General features: G+C 44.2%; 1 protein-coding gene across 1 annotated transcript; it reads left to right on the top strand.

Annotated features, from left to right (window-relative positions):
- Positions 1-945: 945 nt before the first annotated feature.
- ndufb4 (NADH:ubiquinone oxidoreductase subunit B4) lies at positions 946-8855 on the top strand. Its single transcript, XM_078232057.1, has 3 exons — positions 946-1231; positions 3080-3229; positions 8697-8855. Exons 1-3 carry the CDS (start codon positions 1055-1057, stop codon positions 8754-8756), a joined length of 387 nt encoding a protein of 128 aa, XP_078088183.1. The 5' UTR covers positions 946-1054; the 3' UTR covers positions 8757-8855.
- The last annotated feature ends 2125 nt before the right edge of the window (positions 8856-10980 follow it).

Genomic DNA, 10980 nt, shown 5'->3' with positions numbered 1-10980 from the left:
TTACACATTAGTCTTTTATGTGGGGCCGTATCAATAACCTTCTGAAAGTCCAAATTAATCACACCCACTGCTTCCTCCTCATCAACTCGACTAGTTACATCCTGGATAATGCTGGGACCAAGTGGGAATGATGTGGAGATGCCGGTGTTGGACTGGGGTGAACACAGTAAGAAGTCTCACAACACCAGGTTAAAGTCCAACAGGTTTATTTGGTAGCAAATACCATAAGCTTTCGGAGCCTGTTCTGTCTGGAGACAATACACATCTCTTTAACCTGTGTTTAATGCTCCCTCCACCCACATTGTCTGTACCTTTAAGACCTGGCTGGCTTTAGGGATTCGCATTCTAATCAGTATTCTGTAACTTGACTTTGTGTCTCTGTGCACTGTTTGAGAGCACATTTCCACTCCATCTGACAAAGGAGCAGCGCTCCGAAAGCTTATGGTATTTGCTACCAAATAAACCTGTTGGACTTTAACCTGGTGTTGTGAGACTTCTTACCAAGTGGGACAGTTTGAAGCTAAAGTTGCAGGGTTTATAGGAGAGCGGGTGATGGCAGAGTTTATATTTCTATGAGGTCTATAATTAGGCACAAATTGAGCATGGTAGAGCAGTTGTCCCATTACTCTGATGGGATTGAGAACATCCAGCCACAATTTCTCAGATCATTATGGACATCTTTATTACCATAACATAACATTGCAAAACAAAGACATGCAAATAGGGCAAACAACAGCAAGAAATCTTTACAAATAAGATCCTGAAAGCCAGCTTCTTTGGCAGCTGCCAGAGCCATTGGAAATAATATGAAAAAGGGGATTTTTTTTTTAGCAAGGTCTTCAAGAACTTTCCATCACCCATTCACCTCCTGTTGTTGTGTTGGAACTTTCCTATTTCTCTGGTTTCACCTCCTGTCCCTTAGTGGGCGCTGTGGGCAGGGAGGCCCGCTGGCAGTGCGCATGCCCAGCAGCAGTGTTCGCGCTCTGTGCTGTCAATAAAGTTATATTTGGAGGTCTCGGGGCGGCCGCTTGTGAATAAAGTTTCTGTTGACGCCATGGCGGATTATCGAGAGGCGCCGCTCGTCTCCCGGCCTCAAACCCTCAGTCCCAGCGAGTACCTGGAGCTGAACCCGGAGGAGCGCCGGGCCCAGGAGGAGAGGCTCGCCATCCGGGCCCGCCTCAAGCTGCAGTATCTGAGGCAGCTCAATAACCCGAGGCGGACCGAGCTGATAGTGAGTGATGAGGGGGAGGGAAGGTGAAGGTGAACGGCTGCTGGGGAGGGGAGGGCGGGGGGGGGGGGGACAATGATAGAATCACTACAGTGCAGGAGGAAGCCATTCGGCCCATCCAGTCTGCACTGATCACAATCCCACCCATAACCCCATGGGGTGTCACAGTGGTGAGCAGTGCTGCACCTGATTGAAGGAGCGGTGCTCCGAAAGCTCGTGCTACCAAATAAACCTGTTGGACTTTAACCTGGTGTCGTGAGGACTTATTACTGCTGCCTCTCAGCGCCAGGGGATCTGGGTTTGATTCCCGGCTCGGGTCACTGTCTGTGTGGAGTTTGCACCTTCTCCCCGTGTCTGCGTGGGTTTCCTCCGGGTGCTCTGGGTTTCCTCCCACAGTCCAAACGATGTGCTGGTTAGGTTGATTGGCCATGCTAAATTGGCCCCGAGTGCCATTAGATTAGTAGGGTAAGTATGTGGGGTTACGGGAATAGGGCCTGGGTGGGATTGTGGTCGGTGCACTCGATGGGCTGAATGGCACTGTAGTGATCCTATGATTCTAACCCCACACAGCTACCCTGCTAATCCCCCCAACATTAAGGGACAATTTAGCACGGCCAATGCATCTAACCAACATGTCTTTCAGACTGTGGGAGGAAACCCACGCAGACATGGGGGGAAATGTGCAAACTCCACACAGACAGTGACCCAAGCTGGGAATCGAACCCGAGTCCCTGGTGCTGTGAGGCAGCCGTGCTAACCACTGTGCTGCCCCAAGGGTAAAGGGGAGGATTGAGAGGGGAGGTGTGAGATGAGGGGAAGGTGGTGTGAGGATGTGGTGGGGGAGGCATTGAGGAGAATGAAGATGGGACACGTTTGGGGGAGTGGGGTGGGAAGAGAGGAGGATGGGAGAAAGATATGTGAGGGCAGGGTTGAGAGAGGAGGTGAATAACCTGAAGAGTGAGCAGAGGATGGGTTGTGGGGTGAAGGAAAGGGGTGAGCAGCTTTTGAGATTTCTACATTCATCCAATTCGGCACTCTTTCAACTTTGATTTTAATTGCTTCGCCATTGGTGGCTGTGATTTCATGCACTCACTCCTCCTTGGTTACCATGTCTTCAGAGGGCATTGGGGTCTGTAGACTTCCAGTGAATAGCTTGGTGAATAGGTGTTTTGCCATGGTTTCTATTAACCCAAGTCCTAAGCTATGAATTCTCGTCCTTAAACTCCTATGGCACTGATTTTTAAGATGCACCAGAAGTATTACTGCAGGGGGGAGATGTTGGCATAGTGGGGATGTTCGCGGATGATTAAACATGCTCAGTACCGTTTGCGACTACTCAGCTTATGCTGGGCAGTATTCAGTCTTGGGCTGATAATTGGCAAGTAACATTTATGCCACACAAGTGTCAAGCAATGACCATCTCTAACAAGAGCAAATCTTACTGTCTCCTCTTGACATTCTATGGCATGACCAATGCTGAATCCCCCATTATCAACCTGCTGGGGATTGAACTAGATCAACAATATAAATACTGTGACAACAAGAGCAGACCATGTGTTTCACCTCCTGACTCCCCAAAACTTGTCCACCATCTACAAGACTTCAGTCAGGGGTGTAATGGAATACTCTCCACTTGCCTGGATATGTGCAGCTCATCTTTGAGCATCAAGCATCATTAAATTTCCAATGTGATGAATGGTCTTCAGTGTTTAATAAGAAATTTTATTTAAAGCTTGAGTGCATTCTGTTCCAATTGATTGCTCAAAAATCGTCATTATCTATTTCATTTTAATGTGCTGTAAGTTTGGTTCTCTCCAACATAATTTGCTGCAATTTTCTTGCATTTTATAGGAAGACCCAGCCCTCATTCGGTGGGTACATGCTCGCAGTCTGAACCATATCTATCCTAATTTTCGTCCAAGCCCCAAGACATCACTGCTGGGATTTGTCTGTGGTGTAGTGCCTCTATTTGCCTGGTACTACATCTTCAAAACTGATCGGGTAAGAATAGTGAGAACAAATAAGTGAAGCAGAATTAGAAAATAATTAGAAGAAATTTGAAATGAAGAATGTGGGTCTACTCCAGGCTGGATTTCCTAATTGGCCAAACTTATCACCAACTTCTGCCTGCCAGTGTTATACTGCGGAGACCTGGCCCAGTATTCTTGGGTTTATCTACACATGTATATGTGGCAGACTACAGGCAGTCCTTGACCTTTATAGGTAGCTTAGCTTCCTGAGAATATTCAGTGCTGCAGCAGCTGCTGAAAGGGTCATGACAGTAATTTTATGTATGTAACACAGAATCCGTACAGTGCAGAAAGAGGCCATTCGGCCCATTAAATCTGCACCAACTCTCCGACAAAGCATCTTATCCAGGCTCACCCCTTTCTCCCCACCCCCTCCCCCACCCCATTCCCTTAACCCCATGTATTTACCCCACTAATCCCCTTTAGAATAGCCAATCCACCTAACCTGCACACCTATGGACTGTGGGAAGAAACCCAAGCAGATGAGGGGAGAATGTGCAAACTCAAAACAACAATGTGCAAACAGTCACCCAAGGCTCGAAGCTGGGTCGCTGACACTGAGGCACCAGTGCTAACTGCTGTAACAATGTGGTTCTGTGAGGGTATTTGCCCAATGATCTGGTATAAGATGGGGGAATGGTTGTGTGGAGGGTATCAAAATGATCTCCAAATAGGAATCTTGGCATTGTGAAAGCTGCATATACCTCAGGAGGTGACCGAATCAGTCTTGTTGTGATGGTTGCACTTGTTTGGCAGTGGACTTGAATTGTAGTCAGCTGTAGATTTCGCTGCACTCCGCTTTCTGTAAGTTACGGCTTTGTGAAGCTGTCACATCCAAAGCAGTTTTATGGGGAGGTGGCGAAGTCGCTGCACCTGGGGTCTGTAAAGGTCACTGTGTAGCTGCCATCAGATGGGGGCCAGGAGTTTTCTACAGCGCTTGGTCCATTTGGCATCTTTGGTAGATTTTCCGAGCTTCAAAGCAAAGGCATGCAGGAGGCTTGCAAGAGATGCCATAGGTTTCCCAACCCCAGTCTGCAAGATTAAACTATGGAAATCCTTCAAGTATATAAGTCAAAAGATGTGCAGGTTACATTGATTGGCCATGTTAAATTGCCCCTTAGTTTCCCAAGATGTGTAGATTGGGGGTATTGGTGGGGTAAATATGTGGGGTTACAGGATAAGATCTGGATAAGGTGCTCTTTTGGAGAGTCAGCACAGAATCGATGGTCTGAATGGCCTGCTTCTACACTGTAGGAATTCTATGATTTTTATATGAAAAATGCTTCATGTATATTTAAACTTTTGAAAAAAGCTATCAAAGATTAAATTTTAGTTTAGCTAAAGAAGGCTTAGCTACAGATTTTTCATGTGGTCTTTAACAGTGGAGCGCCTCTGACCCGCCACAACAGGTATCAAATCCTGCTGGTAATGATAGGGACAGCGAAAAATCTTTCAGTTATGTTTCTGGAATAGAAGATTTGGAAGTCTTGACATCCAATTTTACTCCACTGCCTGGCCCAGGGGCGCACACAAACAGGTGAAAGCAAGGAATAAGACTACTGAGCCGTTGATTATTTTCCATTAGAATCAGAACTCTTCTATATGGAGAGTGAATGTGAAATGATTGGCAATTCTGTAATTAAGAATTAATATCTACTTTCTTGTTCTGTATTAGATGCCTTTTAACTGAATAATGCATTTTCTTTAATGATGAGGAGAGGCTGTTAACGGGGGGCTGGCGGGGGGGAGGTTGTTGAGAGGTGCTGGAATGGAGGGCAATTAATTTAGCTAATTTTAGTAAAAGCAATGCAGAAGATTTAGCAAAATATAAAATCAATAGGAGATGAGAGCAAAATTCAAACCAAGGCAAAGAATTAGGATAACAAAGAGCCAGGCAAAGAATTAGTAAACGTAAAGTTTATTTATTCGTCACAAGTAAGGCTTACATTAACGTTGCAATGAAGTTACCGTGAAATTCCCCTAGTCACCACACAGCGGTGCCTGTTCAGGTCAATGCACCCTAACCAGCACATCTTTCAGACTGTGGGAGGAAACCGGAGCACCCGGAGGAAATCCACGCAGACACGGGGCGAACGTGCAAACTCCACACGGACAGTGACCCAAGCCGGGAATCAAACCCGGGTCCCTGGCGCTGTGAAGCATCAGTGCTAACCAGTGTGCTACCGTGCCACCCATAGGATAACAAACGTCCAGGCAAAGCATTAGGATAGCAAACCTCCAGGCAGCAAGTAGTTATAGAATGTCAGTAACAACTGTTTAAAAATAGTGAATGGAGACATTAATAAAAACAAATTAAATTGCCTGTTTAGCAATGTCCGCTGCAAAACGAGGAAACTGGAGGCAGTAATTCATGACAAGGAACAAGATACAATAGGGATAACTGAAACATAGCTTAATAAAGAGCTGGACTTGCGGTTATATATTACAGGATATAATCTAATTAAAAAGAATAGAGAAGGAAAAGGAGTTATGAGGCAGCTGCACAAATTAGAGCTAACAATTGCAATAGGAAAAAGGAACATAACGTTGAAATAGAAGCAGAATCCATACAGATTTAGTCATAGGATCATCCAAATGGTGGTTCTCTATGCAGTGCTGTAACCTGCAAGGCTATGGACCAGGCACTGGAAAGTGGGATTAAAATGAGCAGCTGCTTTTTCATCTTTTTTTGGCAAAAGATTTAAAATGATGATCATCAAAGTCCAGAAGGAAAAATATTCCAATGAAAAGGCAGAACAAACCAGTCAATAATGAACACCATGAATAAAGAAGGAAATATAGAAAATTTTAAACTATGGCGTACACTAAGTGCAAGTCCATAGACTGAAGTTATTGAATTTTCTTGAATTCTTTGTAAAAAAATAACAGAATAAACAAGGGTAATACCGTGACTTTAAAATATAACAGCAACATCAGCTTATGTAACATCTTTAATTATTAAAACAGCCCAGGGCTTCACAAGGGCATTATAACACTGAGCCACATAAGGAGATAGGTAATTAAATAAAAGCTTGATTAAGCAAGTAGGTTTGAAAGAATGTTTTAGAGAAGGAAAGAGGGGTGGGGAGAGTAGGAAGACTATTTCAGAATTTAACACAACGTAGCCACCAATGGTGGAGTGATTAAAATCAGGGTGCTAAACCGGAATTAGACGAACACAGATACCTTGATGGGATGTGAGCTGGAGGAGATTACAGAAATAAGGAGGAGTGGGGCCATAGTGGGAATTGAAAACAGAGGTGAGACTTTTAAAATCAGGATGTTTTTTTGACGGGGAGCAAATGTAGGTCAGTGAGCACAGGGGTGATGCATGAATAGGATTTGGTTAAGACACCGACATCAGAGTTTTGGATGACCTCCACTTTGCAACGGTGAGGATATCAGAAACCTGCCAGAAATTCATTAGAATAGTCAAGTCCATAGGTGACAAAGGCACGAATGAGGATTGGTAGCAGCAGATCAGCTGAGGCAGGGTAAAGTCAGGCAATGTTACGGAGGTGGAAGCAAATCTTGGCTTGAATATGAGGTCAGAATTGAGAGGTGGTGATGATCTAGAACTGGGTGTCACAGATTACACATGAAAACTGATGATTTTTAAGCTATCACCAAGGGGCAGCATGTAGACCAGTGGTGCACAACCTGCAGCCCCAGGGCCACATGCAGCCCATCAGGGCTTTGAGTGTGGCCCAAGACATTTTGTTCACTGTTGCCTACGTGGAGAGTTGCCACATTCCATCCACGTAGTTTTTTCCCAATCATTATCACTAAAGTCAGATGCACATAAAGCAAGAGCATGAAGTGAAGTGCGTATTGATTGCATGCCATGATGTGGAGTTGCCAGCTTTGGACTGGGGTGGGCACAATAAGTAGTCTCTCAACACCAGGTTAAAGTCCAACAGGTTTATTTGGTAGCACGAGCTTTCGGAGCGCTGCTCCTTCATCAGGTGAGTGGCTCATCTGATGATGGGGCAGTGCTTCGAAAGCTCGTGTTACCAAATAAACCTGTTGGACTTTAACCTGGTGTTGTGAGATTGCGTGCAACTTTGACTGTACGAGCATGCACTCCCCCTGCATCCAATCGAAGTGTAAATATTTATTTTGTTTTTAACTACTTGAAGTTGATAGTTCTCTTAATATATAAATGATTAAACGTTTTCTATAACTTATGAAATATTCAGCATGTTTTAAATGTCTTCAATCTTATTCCAGGTTATAGTTAGTGAACATGCCCAATTTCAATTTGCAGCCCACTGAGGTGGAAGGGCCCCACTCGTGTGGCCCACTCACCTGCCTAGGATCGCCTATCACTGAGTTAAATGATAAACAGGAGCGGGCCAAGGATGGATTCTTGGGTAACAATGGAGATGATAATGGAAGCAGGCAGAGAAGCCCGGCACGGTGTTACAATGGTTAGCACTGCTGCCTCACAGCACCAGGGACCCGGGTTCAATTCCCGGCTTGGGTGACTGTGTGGAGTTCGCACGTTCTCTCCGTGTCTGCGTGGGTTTCCTCCGGGTGCTCTGGTTTCCTCCCACAGTCCAAAGATGCTAAATTGTAATTGAGCCATGCTAAGTTGTCCCTCAGTGTAACCCAAACAGGTGTCCGAGTGTGGCAGCTAGGGCATTTTCACAGTAACTTCATTGCAGTGTTAAGGTAAGCCTACTTGTGACACTAATAAATAAACTTAAAACATTGTAAATGATTCTGTGGCTATGATTAGATAGATCAGAATAGAACTAGCCCTGTTCAACCATTCATCATAAGACAATCCCTTTATCCCAGGAATGAACCGAGTGAACTTTCTTTGAATTGCCTCCAAAACTAGTATATCCCTCCTTAATTAAGGATAGCAGAACTATGCACAAATTTCTGTGGTCTCTCAAATTCCCTGTATATTTATAGCAAATCTTCCCCTTTTTTTATACTTAATCCCTCTTTCAATAAAGACCAACATTCCATTTGCCTTCCTAATTGCTATATTTGTATTCTAATGACCCATTTATCTGGACCCTCAGTTTCCTGTTAGTCGGTTCTCTATCCATACTAACATTAACCCCAGCTCTCATCTTGTGTAGGAACCTTTTTTATATGGCACATTATCAAATGTTTTTTGGCAACCCAAATACACTGCATCTACTGGTTCTCCTTTATCCACCCTGCATGTTACGTCCTCGCAAACAGTTGTGGGTATCCTCCCATCAATGTAAGATGATGGACACAATGTCCTCAAAGAGCTCTAATAAATAGAAAGATATGTTATAAGGATATGATGAAGTGCTTGGGTGGGCCCAATTGCCTGTTGGTGCAGTACACCTGATGCAACTTTAAATTGTGTCAGTAATAGCTTTGTGATGCAGTTGATTATATTTTGCGTATTTGAAACCTTATCTAACTTGTGCTTTCTATTTTCTTTCAAGGACCGTAAAGAGAAGCTCATCAAGGAGGGAATGGAGCGACCATTTAGTCTAACGTCATGAGTGGTTGAACCAGAGCGACAGACATGCCTAGTAATTGTACAGTATATTATGAATAAATTTAACCTACGCCCTTATGCTTTAAATAAAAGATTTAATTTATCCTAGTTTCCTTGACCTTTCTTTGAAAAGTCCTGGGTGAAAGCCATGGAGAATTGAGAACAAGGATGACCATTTTAATATTGGTTCCCAGTTTAGCAAAGCCGCTATGTAAGCCAGTGCACACAGATGATAAGTTAACAGGACTTGGTGAGTGAGCACAAAGGCAGCAGAGTTTTGCGTGACCTCAAGCTTATGGAGATTAGAATGTGAGAGGGCAACAGCACTTTGGAATAGTCAAATGTAGAGGTAGCAAAGGCATTAATGAGGGTTTCACCAGCAGATGAGTTGAGTCAGGCAACTTTATAGAGATGGAAATGGATGGACTTAATGATGTGCAGATATGTGGTTGGAAGCTCACCTCAAGGTCAAAAATAGCATCAAAGTTGCAAACAGTCTGGTTCAGCTTCACTTTCCAGGGAAAGGGATGGAGTCTGTGGGTAGGGGGACGCATTTTGTTGTGGGAACTGAAGATAATGACTGTTTTCCTAATATTAAGAGGAAACATTTGCTCATCCATTATTTAATGTTAGACAAACAGTCTGACCATTGAGATAATAGAGGGATCAAGAGAGGTGTTGATGAGGAGGGCCATGTGGTGTCAGTGTATACATGAAAACTCGTGCTCTTTTTGGATAATATCACCAAAGGACAACAGGTAGATGAGAAAAGGGAGAGAGCCAAGCATTGATCCTTGGGGGCATCGTAAGGAAAGGTGGGGGATTGGGAAGAGAAGTAATTGTTGGCGATTCTCTGAAAACTATTGGAAAATAACAGAACTGGGCAATGCGGCCCACTTAGCTGGACAACAGTGGAGCGGCATTGGAGGAAAATGATGTGACCAGTTGGTTAAAGGTTGTAAGCAGATCGAGAAGGGCGAGGGATAGTTTGCCCTTTCCACGGTTACAGGATGTTTGTGACATAGGATAGGGTTTGGGTGGAATTGTTGTCGGTGCCGTCTCAATTAGTTGAATAGCCTCCTTCTGCACTGTAGAGATTCTATGAATCAGCGAGTGGTGTTTTGGTACTGTAGCTGGACAGAAATCCAATGGGAGGGATTCTAACATGGAGTTCCAGGTAAACTGGGCTTGGATTTGGGAGGTGACAGCATATTAAGGACTTTGGAAAGGAAGGTAAAATATGGAGCAGTAGTTTGCAAGGATGAAGCAGCAAAGAGGTTTTTTTGATAGAGGTGTGAAGGCAGTGAATTGAAGGAGAGTGGGACAGTACCTGAAGAGAGAGAACTGTTCATATCAGCTAATGTGGGAACCAGGAAAGGAACTTGGGTGACTGGCAATATAGACGGGGGAAACCATATTCAAAGTGCTTCCGAGAGCCTTGTGTAATTTACCTCTAATCACATTCTTCATACATTGCAGCAAAAAGCAAAATGCTCAATATTGTTTCTGATTCCCACAGTTTTGATTTTTGTTTGGGGTGTTCCTAGCTTATTTTGGCAGAATTGAAGGTCGCTCTGCTTTTCATATCCATCACATTGTAACATTTTGGAACATTATTTCTGAATCTTTTAGCTCAGAACTGCAGATCTTACATAGCCCGTTATAAAAATGGGTCATAATTTGCTGGAGTGGGACTTCTTGTGGTAAGAGAGTTTTCATAGAATCATGGAATTGTATAGAAGGAAGGCCATTTGGCCCATCCGGTCTGCACCGACCACAATCCCACCCAAACCCTATCCCCGTAACCCCACATATTTACTCTGCTAATCTCCCTGACGCTAGGGTCAATTTAGCATAGCCAATCAATCTAACCTGCACATCTTTGGACTATGGGAGGAAACCCACGCAGACACGGGGAGAATGTGCAAACTCCACACAGTGACCCTAGGCCAGAAGCGAACCTGGGACCCTGGCGCTGTGAAACAGCAGTGCTAGCCACCGTGCCGCCCTTTCCTCAGCTTGAAGACTTTCTGTGCTACAAATTGCTGAAAGTGCAGTGGGGACCTCTGGGGACCAATACTCCGGCACCAAACCAAGAGCCCATTGCTTTAACCAGTGAGATTTAAGGATAGGGCAAGTGACAGGAATGGCAAGGAAATAGGGTAAGTGGGAATTAAATGCAGAGAGGGAAAGAGAGTTTGGAAAAGTAAGATTGTTTTAATTTTAAA

The sequence above is a fragment of the Mustelus asterias genome, chromosome 17 (genome assembly GCF_964213995.1).
Source record: "Mustelus asterias chromosome 17, sMusAst1.hap1.1, whole genome shotgun sequence".
In the NCBI taxonomy this organism is placed as follows: Eukaryota; Metazoa; Chordata; class Chondrichthyes; order Carcharhiniformes; family Triakidae; genus Mustelus; species Mustelus asterias.
The sequence above is the reverse complement of the archived record's forward strand: the minus strand, read 5'-3'. Positions and strand labels throughout refer to the sequence as shown.